The sequence below is a fragment of the Triticum urartu genome, chromosome 5, assembly GCF_003073215.2.
Source record: "Triticum urartu cultivar G1812 chromosome 5, Tu2.1, whole genome shotgun sequence".
Lineage (NCBI taxonomy): Eukaryota > Viridiplantae > Streptophyta > Magnoliopsida > Poales > Poaceae > Triticum > Triticum urartu.
This window is the reverse complement of record NC_053026.1, coordinates 642,983,075-643,001,346: the sequence shown is the minus strand read 5'-3', so window position 1 is coordinate 643,001,346 and position 18,272 is coordinate 642,983,075. Positions and strand designations below refer to the sequence as shown.

The window sequence follows — 18,272 nt, the reverse complement described above, 5'->3', positions numbered from 1 at the left end:
CCAAAAATTTTGAGGGCAATCAAGAATATATAAATAGCACTTCCTTCACAAAGTGTTTTTTTGAACAGAATAGGAAAATGAATATTGTTGAATTATTTTTGAACTAGGCAAGGAAGATTTTGTACAAATTTGACAAAGATATGACCCAAAGAATTTATGAGATTTTTTTGGGAATTTTGGGAATGATAGAAATATAGGTTGCCTCACGACCTAGGGCAAAAACTAACACATGGACATGACACATAGGCAAAACTAATGAGGTGGCGCCTAGTCATAGCAACCCACCACAATTTACAAGGTTATGACCATCTATATTGGTCATGACCAGCTAGAAATAAGGCAGCGGACCAGTGCTATATGCTTTATGACCATTTCGTGTAAGGAAATTATGACCTTTCTGACCAAAATGGTCGTTATAGTTTAGGGTTTCGAGCCCCCGAACAGCTTTTGACCAATTGGTCTCAAATGTCATAGATCTATGACTAATTCTTCTAGGGTCACTGACAAAATCTCACTAGTTGACATATTTCTTGTAGTGGCTATGTACCAGACCTATTGTGTACCTCACCATAAGATTGGAAAGAGGGTAGAATAGTGATCCAGGAGTGGATCACTGGACAGCGGTCAAAAATATCCTTAGTGGAATAAGGAAATGTTTCTCGGTTATGGAGGTGACAAAGAGTTCGTCGTAAAGAGTTACGTCGATGCAAGCTTTGACATCGATCTGGATTACTCTAAGTCTCGATCTAGATACATATTGAAAGTGGGAGCAATTAGCTAGAGTAGCTCCGTGCAAAGCATTGTAGACATAGAAAATTTGCAAAATGCATACGGCTCTGAATGTGGTAGACCTGTTGACTAAATTTCTCTCACAAGAAAAACATGATCACTCTTAGGGTGTTAATCACATAGCGATGTGAACTAGATTATCGACTCTAGTAAACCCTTTGGGTGTTAGTCACATGGAGATGTGAACAAATCACATAAAGATGTTAACTATTCGTGTTAAATCACATGACAATGTGAACTAGATTATTGACTCTAGTGCAAGTGGGAGACTGAAGGAAATATGCCCTATAGGCAATAATAAAGTTGGTATTCATATTTCCTTATTTCAAAGATGTGAACTATTCGTGTTAAATCACATGAAAATGTGAAGATTACCTGGGATGACTTCTGTCGAGATTTCAAAGCTCACCACATTCCTACAAGTGTTGCTGAGAGGAAGCGTGAGGAATTCCGCAGTCTGAAGCAAGGAAGCATGCCCGTGTATCAATACAACATCCAGTTTCAGAAACTTGCTCGCTTCGCAAGGCAGGACGTTCTTGATGAAAACAGCATGATCTATCACTTCAGAGGTGGCCTCAAAGAGGATCTACAGTTAGCTCTCGTGCTTCTTGAGCCTACTAAGTTTGATCAATTCTATTGTTGGGGAACACAGTAATTTCAAAAATTTCCTATGCACATGCAAGATCATGGTGATGCATAGCAACGAGAGGGGAAGAGTGTTGTCCACATACCCTCGTAGACCGTAAGCGGAAGTGTTATGACAACACGGTTGATGTAGTCGTACGTCTTGACGATCGACCGATCCTAGTACTGAAAGTACGACACCTCCGTGATCTGCACACGTTCGGCTCGATGACGTCCCACGAACTCACGATCCAGCAGAGTGTGGAGGGAGAGCTTCATCAGCACGACGGCGTGATGACGGTGATGATGATGCTACCAGAATAGGGCTTCACCTAAGAACCACTACGATATGACGGAGGTGGATTATGGTGGAGGGGGGCACCGCACACGGCTAAGAGATCAATGATCAACTTGTGTGTCTATGGGGTGCCCCTGGCCACGTGGAAGAGTGAATCATGTTAGCAGTTGCCTTCTTGCGATTTCCTTCTTGTGTGAAGATGACCCTTCTTTTCACACAATCCCATGTAATGAACAAGAAAGGGATAAATAGAGTTGGCTTACAATCGGCACGTCACACAATGATCAAATAATTCATACATCATCCAAAGTACACGCATAGTCCGGCTACGAACAAATCCAAATGAAAAGAAGATAACCCCAGAGCTAGATCCCCGATCGTCCCAACTGGGCACCACTACTGATCATCAGGAAAAGACACTTAGTAACGGTCAAGGTCCTCGTCGAACTTCCACTTGAGTTCGGTAGAATCACCTACATTGGTATCATCGACACCTGCAACTGTTTTGGTAGTATCTGTGAGTCACGGGGACTCAACAATCTCAAAACCCACGAGATCAAGACTAACTAAGATTATGGGTAGAATGTGGTAATGATGTGGAGTTGTAGCAAGCGCTAACAAAATATGGTGGCTAACATACGAGTACAAGAGAAAGATGAGAAGCTGCGCAACGGTTGAGAAGATAGAAGCGATCAAGAAGTGATCCTGAACTACTTACGTTCATACATAACCCAAACCGTGTTCACTTCCCGGACTCTGCCGAAAAAGAGACCATCACGGCTACACACGCAGTTGATGCATTTTAATTAAGTCAATGTCAAGTTCTCTACAACTGGATATTAACAAATTCCCATCTGCCACATAACCGCGGACATGGCTCTCGAAATTTTATACCCTCCAAGGGTGTCCCAACTTAGCCCATCACAAGCTCTCACGATCAACGAGGGATATTCCTTCTCTCGAAAAGACCCGATCAGTCTCGGAATCTCGGTTACAAGACATTTCGACAATGGTAAAACAAGACCAGCAAGACCGCCCGATGTGCCGACAAATCCTGCTAGGAGTCGCACGCATCTCGTTCTTAGGGCACACCGGGTGGGCAAGACATCGGGTTGGCTGAGACCCTGGTTGCCCAGGGGCGCCGGACATTGCCCAGGTTGGACCAGCACTCAGAGGAACACTGGCCCAGGGGGTTAAATAAAGATGAACCTCGGGTTTATAACTCCCTAGGGAAAAGTTTAGTTTATTATTAGGCAAATGTTAAAACCAACGTTGGTCCTTGTTGGAGGAGTTTTATTCAAAGAGAACTATCAAGGGGGTCCCATAACCCCAACCGCGCCAGGAACGCAAAATCAAGTAACATAACACCAGTATGACGGAAACTAGGGCGGCAAGAGTGGAACAAAACACCGAGCAAAAGGCCATGTTTTCCACCCTTTGCCATGTATATAGATGCATTAATTAAAATAAGAGATATTGTGATATCCCAACATATCCATGTTCGAACATGGAACAACCTGCAAGGCACCTGCAACTAGCAACACTATAAGAGGGGCTGAGCAAAAGTGGTAACTTAGCCAAACAACGGTTTGCTAGGAAGGTGGATTAGAGGCTTGACATGGCAATATGGGAGGCATGATAAACAAGTGGTAGGTAGCGCGACATAGCGATAGAACAAATAACTAGCAAGGAAAGATAGAAGTGATATCAAGGGTAATGGTTATCTTGCCTGCAGAGTTCTCAGAGTTGTCGAAAGCTTGCTCCTCGTTAGCATACTCAACCGGTTCCTCGTTCACGTACTCATCTCCCGGCTCTACCCAAAGCAAGAATACAATCAACAGAACAACAATCAATAATGGTGCACTGCACAAGCAACATGATGCAAGACATGACATGGAATGCAAGATATGATGTGCAATGCATATGATTACTCCGGAGTCCAGAGAGGAAAGGTGATCAAGGCATCAACTTGGCAAACCAAGTATGCCGCTGGAAAGATGTGGTGATTTCGGTCGAAATCGATATAAGGATCACCGGAAACGGATGCACGGTTTGCAAATGACAAGCAAAACAAGAATGATGCAAATCTGCGGTTAACAACACCATAGCACTTAGGATGCAACAACAAACTATGCTACAACACTCCAACATAGAAAAAAAGCACATGGCAAAAATGCAAAAATGGCTCTATAAATCATGAACACTGAGCTCCTACTAGAACTCAGTAGAACAAGCTTAAAATAGCATGGCAAAAATGCAAATGATATCAACCTCACAGAATTCGAGAAAATACTAAACAGGGCATAAGCAACATCAGGTAGCAATGTTTAGAGCTAGCAAACAACATGCTACCGAAACATATCATGGCAAACAAAGGCATGGCATGCTAGTACTAAAGGCATAGAACAAAACTCCCTTACTGAAATTTAACCAGAGATGCATGGAAAATATGGTAGCAGCCATGCAAACATGGCAAGTTATATGGTCAGCTTCAGATTTGGAAGAAAAACGGAGCATGATAGAAATAGATTCATGATAGGAACTTTGCAAGCTCACACCACTCACCACAATGCATTTCATGGCATAGCAACGTAACCAACATTAAGTAGTCATATTAGTGAAGCTAAAAATGCCAAGAGCAAGTTCATAGGGTGCATGGATCACTAGCAAAACACATGGCAAAACTGAATCTCATGTTAACAATCTACCGACAACAATACTTAGCAAAAGTAGAGCATGGTAATGACAAGCTAGAGTACTCCATAATTGCAACCAGAGGCATGAATGGATATAGCATAACCACATCTTCAAAACACTCTTACTGAACTACCTCAAAATATGCACGGAACTACTTGTAGAAACAAGTTTCCATAGCATCAAAATGTAACACGAAAAGACTTGGCAAAATTACTGTCTGAAAACAGCAACATCGTGAAGCCTACTTTGCATGCTTGTGCTAGTCGCCACAGAGCTCATAAAAATACAATGCTTGAACCATTGTAAAGATGGATGGAGATGCTCCAAAAACATGTAGACATCATGCTCATCGGATGCACACACAAAATGCAATGAAAATGACAAATCAGCAGGTTATGATAAATTTCAGCAGACAACATCATATAGGACTTTTGCAACGAAGATTAGGGCATCAATATGGACATTAACATGCATTCAGATGACACTAACATGAAGAGCATCACGAGACAAACATTTTGATATATCATATGCGCAAATCAGAGTTAAGCGCATGGAGATATGAAATGATCAACAAGTGCACATGAAGTAAGAATTTCAGGACTTAGAAATATATTCAACCACCGGAGCTAGGGTTTCCGGGCGTGCGAACCGAGGATCGTCGGAGTCCCCCGGAGAAGAGGGAGGTGGTGGCCGGAGGAGCTCGAGGGAGGTCCGGCGAGGGGGCCGAGCACCGGATCTGGTGGAGGCGGTTGCCGCCGACGACGGGCGACTGAGGAGACGACGCGGCGGACGAGGCGGAGGCTTGGGGCGGCGCTGCGCCGGCAGGGAAGCTCCTGCAGTGGTGAGGTTCGGCGCGGCGGCGAGGCGAAGAGCGGCGGCGGCGCGAAGGCGCAGGACGCTCGGGCGAGCGATGGGGAGTTTCGGGCCAGGAGGGCCACGGTCGAGCCCGGCGGGCCTGCGCGGGTGGAGGCGGCGAAGTGGGGCGCTCCCGGGCGATGTGGCGGCAAGGGAGTGGCTCCAGGCGGCGGGTGGTGACGTGTCGCCTCCCGGATGGCCGGGGCGACGTGTCCGGCGGACACGTCCGGCGGCGGCGGGTTTGTCCGGCGGCGCGAGGGGGTGTGAGTTAGGGTTTTATCCGCGAATTTGGAAGGGGGATGCCTATTTATATGTAGGGGAGCTAAGAGTGTTCAAATGAGGTTCAGTTTTCGCTCACACGATCATGATCCAATGACAGAGAGCATGGAGGGGGTTTAAATGAGTTACTGGGTTGTTTTGGAGGGGTGTTGGGTTGCAACAAGAGAGGGGCTTTTGCGGTTACCCGGTTAACCGTTGCGGCATCAAACGACCTCCAAATGGAGCGAAATTTGGCAGGCAGCTTACCGGTGATGTACCAAGACCACTCGACAAATCTCGACCCATTTCGAGAATATTTTTCTCCTGCTCATGAAACGAGATTGAGGGGTGCAACGGGTGCATGTGGGAGTGTCGGATTGCAAAACGGACAACGGGGAAAATGACCGGATGCATGCGATAAACATGAATGTAGACGAGATGCACATGATGACATGAGATGAGAGGCATGACATGAACCAAATGCAAAACGAAGACAAAAACCCAACCATGGAGGGAATATCATATCACATAGCCGGAAATGGCAAGAGTTGGAGTTACAATTATGAAAAGTTTTATCCGGGGCGTTACACGACGACAACCTTCTGATCGTGCCCGGGACGATCCATGGTGTACTCGAGGTCGAAGCCGACCACTTGGTACTTGTCCTCGGCAAGGAACTGCTGCATAGTTTGGATGCAGCTCTCCATCGAGACTGGATCATTCGTGTACACCACCGAGAGAGCCTTCCCCCTCACGTGGGTGTCCACGGCGTGTTGCGTAGTGAACTGCCTGCCGTTGTCGTCGTCGGCCGCTGGGAGTGGCATTGGAACCGCTGGATGTCCTCTCTGTATGTGTCCTCGTGGGTGTGCTTATTGTGTAGTGTGAGACGAGAGATGAAGGTAAATGGCCGCAGCAATAAAACGGCGTTGGGCGGCGTGGATTCCCGGCGCGTCCGCATGGCAGTTTTGCAGTGGGTAACTGCATTGTCGTGCCGCGCCCGGCGCAACCGCATACATACGAACGTGCGTTATCGTGCGTCGGCCCCAAACACTGGCAACGCGCGTGGAGGGGCGAGGGCAGAGCACCTGGAGGGACGCGAGAGCAGAGCGTGCGCGTCGCGGCCGCCTCAACCGCAAGCAACCACATGCATAGAGCTGTTGAACACGCAGGAAATGGTCGCCTACAAGCCGGCCGACAGTTGCGTCGCTGGTATATGTTGAAGTTCTTCCCCGGCAACGGCGCCAGAAATTCCTTTTGATGTCGCTTGAAGCTATGTCGGTATTTCTCCAAAGAGGAAGGGATGATGCATCACAACGGCGGTAGGTATTTCCCTTAGATGTGAAACCAAGGTTATCGAACCAGTAGAAGAACCAAGTAACAAAACGTAAACAACACATGCACACAAATAACAACTTCTCGTAACCCGACGTGTAGCTGTGGGAGGGCGGAGAGGGTAGCGGAAATTCTAGGACGATGAGCTAATATACAACATGTTTACAATTCTTTATCTTAACAACTCACCTTAATAAATATATAATGCTTAGATCAATTTGGAGCTTGCAACATTGTGAAAGTGCATCTCTTAGATATTCCCTATTGGGGTTTGATGATTTATGACATGTTTCGCCGCCACCACGCCCAGGTGGAGTGAAGTTGCTTGAAGAGTTGCCCTAGAAGGAGAGGTATTGCTGCTCCAACATGATTTGAAAAGAAAGTAGACGATAATACAACTCACCAAGGGATATCGGGTTTGTTTGAGTTGTGATCAATGGCAACGGGGGATTGTAACACAAAACATAGGAGACCATGTCGTCTTTGGCGAGAGGAGATAGTAGCATGGCCATAGTTCGACGAGTTCCTTTACTTTGTTGAAGTAGTCATTTACCGAGAGACATTCTTCCTCATATTTGCTAATTACATGGATGAGAAGAGAACATGCACCCAAAGGTAGACCAGCGCGCAACCATGGTTGACACAGCCCGCACCTACTCGAGTAAGTCTGTTGATATTGACGTAAGCAGGGAACTCCACATCACTTGGTCTTGCTTAGCCCAAGACTCACACTCGGGATTTGGCACCTTATTAGTTACACCTACATCGTTGTTGCTGACGAGCTCCTTGGGAGTCGCATTGGTCCCATCAGTGTACCTGAGGACCTGATTGCTGCGCATGCATGACGGTGCCTGATTTTCGTGCGAAGAAAGTCGGAGCTGCACATTTAGATGACCAAACAAGACAAGCATTTTCAAAAAAATGTTCGGTTTATACAACACTACATCTAGGAGGGTGGGATAAGATAGAACACTTTTAAACTTTATCTCAATTAACAACATACAACAAACTATGACAACCCAAAACATGTTAACATAAATTTATACTAGGTGACTATTGATCAAAGATCAATCAACATCTTTGTCATACATCGATCATGTTGTGAAATTAACATGGATAACACTATAACTAGCTAATTAAGAATGCGGCCATTCGGTGCCCAGGTGCAGAACTAATTAAGAGTGTCGTGATTCGGTGATGCACCTAGGCGTGAACATCAAATTCAAATAAAATTACAAAAACATTCAAAAAAATCTAATAAAACTTGGCATCCGATATGCTCGAATGTGTGATGTGCATGCAAAAATTCATGGTGTTTGGACATTATAGGAGGCTGTGGCTAAAAAGAAAAAAATGGCTCTGAAAGAAACTTTGAAAAAGAACACTATGTGTACTTTTTTATCTAGAGGTCCTCGAATGTCCAAACACCTCAAAATGTGCATGCTCATTCTGCACATGAGCATCTTCCATGCCATAAACTCTAGAACCATTTGAATTTTTAACTCCTTTTTTTAATTTATTGTTCTCTTTTTAGCCAAGCTTAGACATGAATTACTGGCTAGTTAAGGTGTTTCCATCCCCTACTTGGTCGATTAATCTCTAGACTTCTATGTACCATCCGTGGGATAATCATTTTATATAGTTGTTTATATATTTTGCATAAATCCATTTACTATCATACCAGTGCTCCCAGTCGTTCAGATACCCTTAAAACATCTATGCCAATTCTCGAGCTGAAGGCCTGCATATTTTAGAAGAAATTTATGCAATTAATTAACTGGACTTTGAGGCAAGAATAGATCAATGTTAGATATTTAGATAGTAACCAGTCCTCCATCACGCAATACAAAAGAGACATTTTGCAGTCGCATATAATTAAATTTACTAGACAATCTAGACAGTAGAGAGGGACGAAAAAGAAAGAAACATGTACTAAAAAGAAAACATATTAAGATGTGTATGGTACGTGTGTACATCTAAGTTGTTATCAAACTTCTCCACTAGAGATCCCCCCCCCCCCCCCACAAACAAAAAAACTTTTTTTGGGTCTCTTGTTATAGCTCCACAGCTTTTGAGAAAAATTTTGGGAGGAATCTATGGTTCCCATTTTGACCTATGGGTACATGGATGCACCGCTCTCATCTTTTTCTCTTACGATGTGCATTTTACTTGTATATATATGTCGCTATTCAGTTTAATATTACACTAGAAACAAATGGGTACCTCTCAATAAATTATGGTCAAATATTTTTATAAGGCTACTGATGCAAAGTTCCAAAAAGGAAGACTGCTTTTGGCACAAAACTCGTTTCATTCAGAATCAGGTGCTTTTGAATACGAATCTAGTGATACGATTTCCATACAATATAAACTATATTTTATAGGTGTAATTAATTATTGTTGAAAACTTGAATCCTTAAGACTGTTGTGTGCCATACATTTTGCAACGTAGATATATTTGCTAGTTGCAAAAGCAAAAGGCTGAACCTATGTATACATACCCGAGAGTGTATAGTATAGAACATTTTGTGGCCAGCAACCGAGTGATTGGCGTTGATGATCTCAGCACCTTCTTCCTCATGGATGGTGATTACCTCATGGAGCTTGATCGGCCTCTCCATGCAGCATATCAGTCTCACCTCCATGCTTGAATCATCGTGTTGCCGCACCTGCAACACCGGTTCCGATGCCTCCCAAGCTTTCTCTTCCTCTGGCGACCCTGCACCACTGCTTGTGGTAGTCGTGGTAGTGGGCGTTGGGATGCTAGTATCTCCTTTTAAGGTATCCAAGGCCTGCACAGAGCTCCTCCTACGTTGTAGCTCATCGACCCTCTCCTTCAGCTTCTTGATGTATGACGCCCCAACATCCAGGCTGCCTAGTTGGGTCATTGTATCCTACACACACATTTAAGGAACAACAATATGGAAACATTATGTGGAAGAATTTACAATTTTTATTTCTTGACATGATTTACTTCGCTCAAACAACATTATATTTTAGATAATGGAAGAGTTCTATTTTTACCGGTCTTTGCATCATGATGCACAATCACACATAATAAAACCTTTTGGATTACAGAATCATCTAACAAAAGACCAATTGTGGGGTTTCTTCAACGATATGTGGTACCTAAAGCAGTTAGGAAAAGACTTGACTTCTTGGTTAGTAACCTCCCCACGTACTTTATGTGTTCCTTTCTTCTCCCTCCTGGTGTGGTTGAGCAAATCGATCGTAGGCGTCGTGTTTTTGTTTGGACCGGCAAGGATACTTGCTCGGGTGCTCGCTGTCTAATTGCTTGGGATAAGGTGTGTGTTGATGTGCAGGAAGGTGGCTTCGGGATCCGCGATCTTCGACGGCAAAACATGTGCTTGCTTCTCAACTTCGTCCACAAGCTTCACCTCCCGGAGTCTCCGCCTTGGAAGCAGTGGTTCCTGCGCTGCTCCCGCGGCGACATCGGTGATTCCACATCGTCCCCGTCTTTTCTCCAGAGCATCGTCGACATGGGTCTGCCGACGTACAGGTCGGTCACCCGCGTGGAGCTCGGGGATGGCTGCACTACTTCTTTCTGGCAGGACAGGTGGCTCCCGGATGTGCGCTGTGCTTCCAGTTCGAGGCTCTCTTCTCCCACTCGACGCGGCCTAACGCCACCGTCGCGGTGGGTGTCCTTCAGAGACGCATCTCGCTCAGCCCGCGGCTAGTGCCACGGCTATGTCCGCTCGATCTGGCCGCCGGGAGCTGGAGGCGGTCCGGGTGGTGCTCCGCTCCGTCCATCTCTACCCTAGGGCGGATCGCCGGATCATGGCCTGGGGCCCGGAGACGCGGTTCTCCTCACATGCAGTGTACCGGGTGCTCTCTCTGCACGGCTGCACCGACCTCACCTCCTCCGAGATTTGGGCCTCCCGCTTCCCCTCGAAGATCAAGGTGTTCGCGCGTCTTCCCACCGGCGGGCGCCTTAGCACGCGGGTGAACCTCCATGCCAAAAAGTTACTCCCCCACCCCCGTCATGCGAAGTCTTGTGCGCTGATGAGACCATTGACCACCTCTTCATCCCTGTACACGCGCTGCCGAGGTCTGGGGGCGGTCAGCATGGGCTCCTACGTTGTGTTGCGAGCGCTCTCTCCTCTGCTCCCCCCTGAGTCTGTCTCTCGCTCGTTGGAGAGACGGGCTGTTGTTCTCCTCTTGGCAGGTTGGAAGGCACGAACGACGTGGTCTTCAACCGCCAACAGTGTGACGCGAGTCAGTTCTTCAGAAGGGCTTCCGATGATCTCCTATCTGGAAGTAGGCGCTTTCCGTGACCATGAGGCGCCACCAGCTGATGGTCGTTCGCGCCTTGCCTCCTTGCTTGTGCCTTAGCATAGATGAGCTCACTCCCTCCACCTGTTGTCTTCCTTATCTTGTTGCTTTTATCTTTTCGATAAAAACACTGTATGACTGCCGAGTCGTTCGAGTAATATAACAAACGGTGGGGTCCCCCCCCCCCCCCCCGTCATTCTCGAAAAAAAAAATGTTCATGTTGTCCATCTTTGGGGTACCAAAGCGGTTAGGAAATGACTTGACCTCTATAGATCTAGATTCTTCTTGCAATCTGATGAAAACAAAAGAAAATATCGCCTAACGAGATGCAGTGTTATTTGCATATCTATAGACCAAGGTGGTCTTGGTCTGGAGGATCTCAAAATAAAAAATAAGTGTCTGCTCAGCATATCGTTGCTCAAGTTACTTACTGAGGATGGGGTCTGGCAGGAGTTGTTGATAAATAAGTATCTCCACTCAAAATCCTTGTCTCGGGTCAAGCCAAACCCGTTGATTCGCCATTTTGGAAAGGTTTGATAGAAAAATGATCTTAACTAAGAATAACCTCAAGAAGCGTGAGTGACAAGGTTGCACAAAATGTTGTTTTTGTGGCAATGAAGAACTGATTCATCATATTTTCCTTCAATGCCTTCTTTGTCAAGTTATTACGGTGTAGTGTTCATGTCGTCTTTAATCTATCTCCACCTACAGGTAGTTTGAATACGTTTGGGTACTAGTTGGAGTGTATTCATCCTAGCATTAAGGCTCAGATTAATGTTAAAGTTTGTGCTTTACTTTTGGCTATGGAGAGTTGCCGCAATAATTGTGTTCTAACTTTTTAACCCAATTGAAAATTCAAATCTTTTACATGTCATTTTCAAAGCTATTAATTGGCTCCATACATGGTCCTTCCTGAGCTGGGAGGAGAGCTAGGCGTTCACCGTCGCCGGGTGCAACTGATAGAAGATGGTCACTCGGATTTTATTCAATCATTATATGGTTGGCATTCTAGTAATAGGATTTCTGAGGTAAGAGGATTCATATGTCCTTGTTACTTTTTTGTTGATGTTGCTTTTTTCCTTTTTTACTATGACCGCCCTGCCTGGCGCTTATGTCGTTTTCTTCGGTTGGATGCTGTAGAACATTGAGTTAGATAAGGTAGGGCCATGTGCGTCACTCCATGACCCGGGGTGTGTAATCCATCTTTTTCGAAAAAAAATCCATTAGTAGATTCCAAATAAAGATCATGCCTTTTCGAGACGATATCACAAGATAAACATGGAGTGAAAAAGCTGGCAATCACGCTGCTCAGGCATGCAATGAGAAGAGGCGTACGTGTTCTTACAGTGCTGGAGCAGCAGTGTTCTCTTGGGATAAGGGATGCGAGCTTCTCACAGAGGGCTTTCATGCGCTTCCTCCTCTCCTTCTCCGACTCCTTTTTCTCCAGCAGCACCACCGTGGTGCCGCCGCTCGCTCTGCTCCTCTTCCCGCCCCTCGCCGGCTTCGCCTTCACCTCCATCTATATAGCTCACGAGGTAGAGATCAGCATGGAGCCGGTCTTAACGGGTATGAAGAAGAAAAGGAAGATACCGAGTTCAGAGCGCAGGCATTCATGGAGTAGGAGACGAAGAATTCCGGAGGGAGGAAAATGATGAGATGGAGGACGAAGGACCAGTAGATGGATAAGGGCCGGCCGGCCTATGGGAGTATGGGAAACATGCTACTATATATAATGTATATATAAGGGCACCGCACACGTAACTAGTTTTAATTAAAATGTGTGTAACTGAGGTATATGTGGTCACAATAGTGCAATACAATGCAGTACGTCACCGGAAAGTCACTTTGGAGCACCGGCACTTTGAGCCCCATTTTTAAGTTCAATTTTTTTATTGTTCATAAAATTCTGATTTTTTTAACTCAGTACACGCAGACGCTCATACATACGCTCACATCTATGAACAGACACATGCCCACCCTATACCCCGGCCTATGAGCACCCCGGAGACACTGAGCCGGCACATTAGCTTGAGATTGACGTAAGTCTCCATAAACGCCTTCGTAGTCGACTAGGACGTCTTCTCCCACTTAATGCACATCGCTGGAAGACCTGGAATAAATTCAAGAAAATGCGAGCATCAATACCTAGTTTAGATCTTGAATCCTAATGGGCTGGAATACCACTATCCTTCTAACTATCCAATCATATGTTGGTTTGCAATTTTGAATTTTTTTTCTATATATGCATATAGAGATGTGTATTACCCCCTCGGTTATTTAATATAAGATATTTTTTTGACAGTATCATAATGTCAAAAACGTCTTATATTAAGTTACAGAGAGAGTATATATCTATGAAGTTCCATGGTTTGTATGTGAGATGCAAAAAAAACTTCAGAATAGTTTTTAACCTTTTTTGTCTTTTTGTGCAGGTTATATGTATTTTATGCTGTGTCTAGCTCTCATGTAGACAAGAAATAAATATGTTCATCTAACTTGTAGACCATTGGATTTTTACACGGAGATTCGTAGGGATATTTTTTTTCTGTTTGGTTAATCAAGTAGTGTAGGATTAGATGAGAATTAGCAAATCTGTATATTTTATTATTGGACAAAAATTAACAACTATATGGAGAACATCCATACATATTTCTGTTACAATATATTATTATTAAAACTTCAAAAATACCGTTTTGAGGTTTTTAAAATGAAGTGCTCCAGTGCCCCCGTGCTTCCAAGTCGACACTCATCCTACTCCAAGAAATATCAACGGAATTGGCCACTATGTTGTTGCTGTTATACTAGCAACATAGTATAAACGTGCTAACTGGGCACATGTTGCTGTTACACAAACATTCAATGTGGTGACAAAGTGACAGCAGCGTATATTTGGATCCATCGTTTAAAGACAAGCACATAGTTATCGGTCATGGGCCATACATGAACATTATTGAGTGCAGGTCCTCTTCCCACAAGAAAAAAGCTGCAACATTTTATGAGCATAAAATGCAGTAAGTGGAATGGGAACCGGCCGCACAAAAAGCAGTAGCTACCTATATTCCGGGATGCAGAGAATAGAAAAATATTTCTGGCTCTCACATTACTTCACTCCGAGAAAGAGAAATAACTCCGGCCGGTGCTCTACAAAGATTTATTTTGCTATGTTGTTGTAATACAATTGAACTGTTTCCTGTGAAATTTCAGAGAAGCAGCCCACAGTTCATCATCTTCTGACCGTGGAGCAGGCAGCTAGCTCCACGAGAAGCAATGGAGACCACCACCTCGCTCTTTGCCAAACACTGCCCATTACGCAGGGACCTCACCTACCACGCAGACAGATCTGCTACCATTTGACCCTCTTTTTATCGCCAGTAAAAAAAGACTTCTTTTTTATTTCCACTGAGCGGCATTTCTGCATTGGCTAAACAAGGGTTTGCAAAAATGTTAGTGACACACTCGAAGGAGGTCAATGCAAATATACTATGGCGTTGAACTCAGTTGGACTAAGTATATGTCATAAGATAATATAGCATTAAATTCATTCTGAATGGTATAATTTTTATGGCACACAACTCATATATGACTGTTCTAATTGATATTCAAAACAAATCTTGATACGTTTAGATGGTTATGTGCATTTCTTACCAATATAGATGTGAACATTTCTTACCAATATACCTATATCCATGATACGTTTCAGATTCTTGGTAAAAACTTAAAAATAAATTATTGTGATAAGAAAAAGAGCATTGATTTCTTTTGGAAGCTAGCTATGGCCCATATACATGTCACGGATAGATGTAGACATCAGACAGGGAAACGTGTGGACGTACTGGATAATGTTTCTCACATGTGTATGCATGCATGCCGTCCAGATCGGTACGCCGTCGACAGGCCACAGGCGTAGCGTACAAACAAAATCAGCATCCATCTAGCTACAACGTACGTATCTCAGTTTGTGAGCTGGCTTGGCTATGGTTCTTCGTGGTCCAGGAGGCATTTGGAAACGTAGCTTTCCGATCGACTTAGCTACATATAGACGAGATCGAGCTATACACAACCAGCCAACGACATGCTACATCTAGATAGAAAATGGCCACCGCCCGGAGCCCACAGCCAGCAAGTACGAAAGCTACAGATCCCCACTCGTTTCAGTCATTGTTATTCTCTCCTTTTTATCCCATTCTAGGATGATGAGATGAATGTGGCCAGCAATTTCATTGGCCAACAGGTACTGTACACTATAGTTGAATACTTGTAGGAGTATAACTTAAGCTTCACGTGGCCTGTCTATTGACACTCTACCTCGTGTGAGTCAGAACTGTAGTTGTCTTTTGGTTTTCCACTTGTCTTTAAAATTAGTACTGTAGACTTTTTTACATGGAAGATACATGTTGTTCTTACATCCTGCATTGTTGTCATTTATTAATGAAACTTCTAGGTGAGTCTGGGTGCATTGATAAGTTTTGGAGTACCGGATAGCAATATTATTGACTATGTGCATTGTTCTCTCGATTCCATGGCATATCGTCATTTTTCTTTGTGTTGGACCGAAACATAACTTTTGGAGTGAAAGAAATGGGGCAAATTCTGCTTGTTTTTACTCTCACTGAATGAAAATACACATGTCATTTTGGGGATTGACACGCCGGTAACATACACCTTCAACTCGGCATTTTTTTAGGTATGTGTTCGTAAAATTATACAAAAATATAAGCTGTGGAACTTTTATCCATGAAAATAAACTGAAAAATATGTCACCTTATCCATGTGAACAGCTCTAAACGTTTTCATAGCCAAGTTACACAAGTTTTTTTTCGCGGGTAAGTTACACAAGTTTAACTGCATGCTTTTCTGGACAACATATATTTATCAATTTAGGTGATAACCAATTAGCAGTTTAGAAATAGACACCATTGGGAACAAGTACATTCACTCTATTTTTCATGTTGTATCATGCATTGATGTGGTCATGAACACAATACAATTACCAGTATTTTTCTAGCTTGTACCTGTTGGTAAAAATTACTAGAAACTAGATGATATACCTCGCGTTGCTGTGGAAATTTATTGCAATATACTTCAAATTTGATGAGATTTGGTTGTCTGAATTTGAATACGAGAATGAAGACTACAAATACATAATATTAGTTGTATTTGATTATTATACAGTTATAAGATATTTATATAATATATGTAGTTTTTCTTATACATTTTGAGAGAAATAAAAGTGGTAGGGTTGATGAAGTGGGCATGTGTGCATGTTGAGAGAAATAAAAATAGTACTGGTTGATGAGATGGCATGTGTACATTTTGAGATAAATAAAGTAGTGGGATCAACTACTTATGTATATAGGACATGACAGGATGAAAAATGCATTATACTAATATAAAAAAAGTAATAAAATCAGCACACAACTACTTCACATAACCGTGCATCAATCTCAGAGACATGATGTCCTCTGATCTCAGGTCGAAACCATATGGCAGCCGCCACTGGTACAACTCCTTGGGCACGTTTAGGGCCTCATTGATTCGGAGGATTCCAAAAACGTAGGAATAGAAAAGATGTAGGATTGCAATCATGCCCTTTTAAATCCTACAAGATTTTTTTTTTTTGCAAATACCCGCAATCCTACAGGATTTTGATTTGTTTAATTGCATCGAAAAACAAAGAATTCTTTCCAAGTGGTTAGAATGGATATTAAAATACCTATGGAATGTAGTACAAAGGAATCCCTAGGAATAAATCATATTGGATTCAATCCTACAAAAATCAAACGGCCAATATAGGAAAATTTGCCAAGGATTCTAATCCTTCAAATTTTCTGTGAAAATCCTTTGGATTGATGAGGCCCTGAGGCAACTCTCTTTTTTGCTAATACACGCTGATTCAATTCTTAAAATGTCACTCTAGACCTTTAAGTCGTTTTCGCAACCAGTTGCCCACTTGTCATAGCAATTGTATGGGGGCAGTGCAGCTAACTCGGCACAAGCATATGGCGTGCATAACAGCACTATGGCACAGTGTATACAGTCCTCATACCGCAACAGATGTGTGCACAGTCCATGTCACATCACTTTCAAGTTTAATTAGGCAGGGACCCCTACCACAATGCATATAGTTATTCAGAGCATTGCATATGGCATTGCCCATTCATTTGACCCATTTTATTATCTGGTAAGAAATGGTATGCCAACTCGAACTACTTTTTGCTTAATAAAGATGGTTATGTGCATCCTGATGATGCAGAGGTAGGGGAATCCCTTTTTCGAAAAAAATACACCCTCACTTTGGCAAAACTGTTTTATTGTTAGTGCCACATCCTGTCATCTATTCTTAAGTAATATATTTTATTGGCTATTCTTAGATAGTTGTGCATCAACAAATCGTGCACATCTGCCACACCATCAACATGCCAATCACTATCTATTTGTATACGCATGTGGCCCTTTCACATCAAGAAATCATGAATCACTATCAGACCCTACTAAATAATATTTTTTGCAGGACACACCATCATAATTAATCGCACAATTATTAACATCATTTTCCTAATCATCCATTTCTTAAAACTCCATGTTTTCAGCAGTGTCCATGGGGCAACATGCAGGTTATCTTCTAGTATAACTAAATAGATGATCCCCACTAACATATTTCTCTCACCATGAAACCATGCCACTTGCAACCATGTTACTTATATCATTTTTTTTACAACCATATGATAATTAAATACAATAAATCATATCTATTTCCAATTTGAGTTCTCATAGTATATGTCCAGATGTTCATCTTATATGTAATCAAATCTCGTTGATGTATAATGCAACTAATTCCGACAGCAACATGTGGTGCAGTATATGTTGGTGCCACATTGTTGTCAACTATGGGAGGGGGCTGAATAGATGACTACAAATTTTAACTTTCTTATTGATTTTAGGGATTTTGGAATTATAAGTTTTCTATAAATGCAAGTAAGATTACTGAATAAAGCTTTCATGTTGTGCAGATTTCTAGGGTGATTGGTGTGTGTTCTTTGACATGCCAATTATTCATTCCACGCTGTCTTAGCTAATTTTAGTGTGCTCTTGCTCTTTTGGTTTCTAAAGAAATGTACACGAGGAT

At 43.2% G+C, this 18,272-nt stretch overlaps 1 protein-coding gene across 1 annotated transcript; it reads right to left on the bottom strand.

Annotated features, from left to right (window-relative positions):
• Positions 1-7,335: 7,335 nt before the first annotated feature.
• On the bottom strand, positions 7,336-12,896 carry LOC125511534 (transcription factor bHLH168-like). The gene is made up of 5 exons (XM_048676934.1): positions 12,737-12,896; positions 12,492-12,665; positions 9,355-9,747; positions 8,535-8,594; positions 7,336-7,731 (listed from the first exon to the last, which is right to left on the bottom strand). Exons 1-5 carry the CDS (start codon positions 12,758-12,760, stop codon positions 7,507-7,509), a joined length of 876 nt encoding a protein of 291 aa, XP_048532891.1. The 5' UTR covers positions 12,761-12,896; the 3' UTR covers positions 7,336-7,506.
• Between the last annotated feature and the right edge of the window lie 5,376 nt (positions 12,897-18,272).

Excerpts from the sequence above, each read along its gene's own strand:
- LOC125511534 (XM_048676934.1), bottom strand. The coding sequence starts at position 12,760 with ATGAATGCCTGCGCTCTGAACTCG. Across the intron at positions 9,748-12,491 it reads AACACTGCTGCTCCAGCACT|GATACAATGACCCAACTAGG; the intron begins GTAAGAACACGT and ends ATGTGTGTGTAG. Across the intron at positions 7,732-8,534 it reads CTGAACGACTGGGAGCACTG|CTCCGACTTTCTTCGCACGA; the intron begins GTATGATAGTAA and ends CTAAATGTGCAG.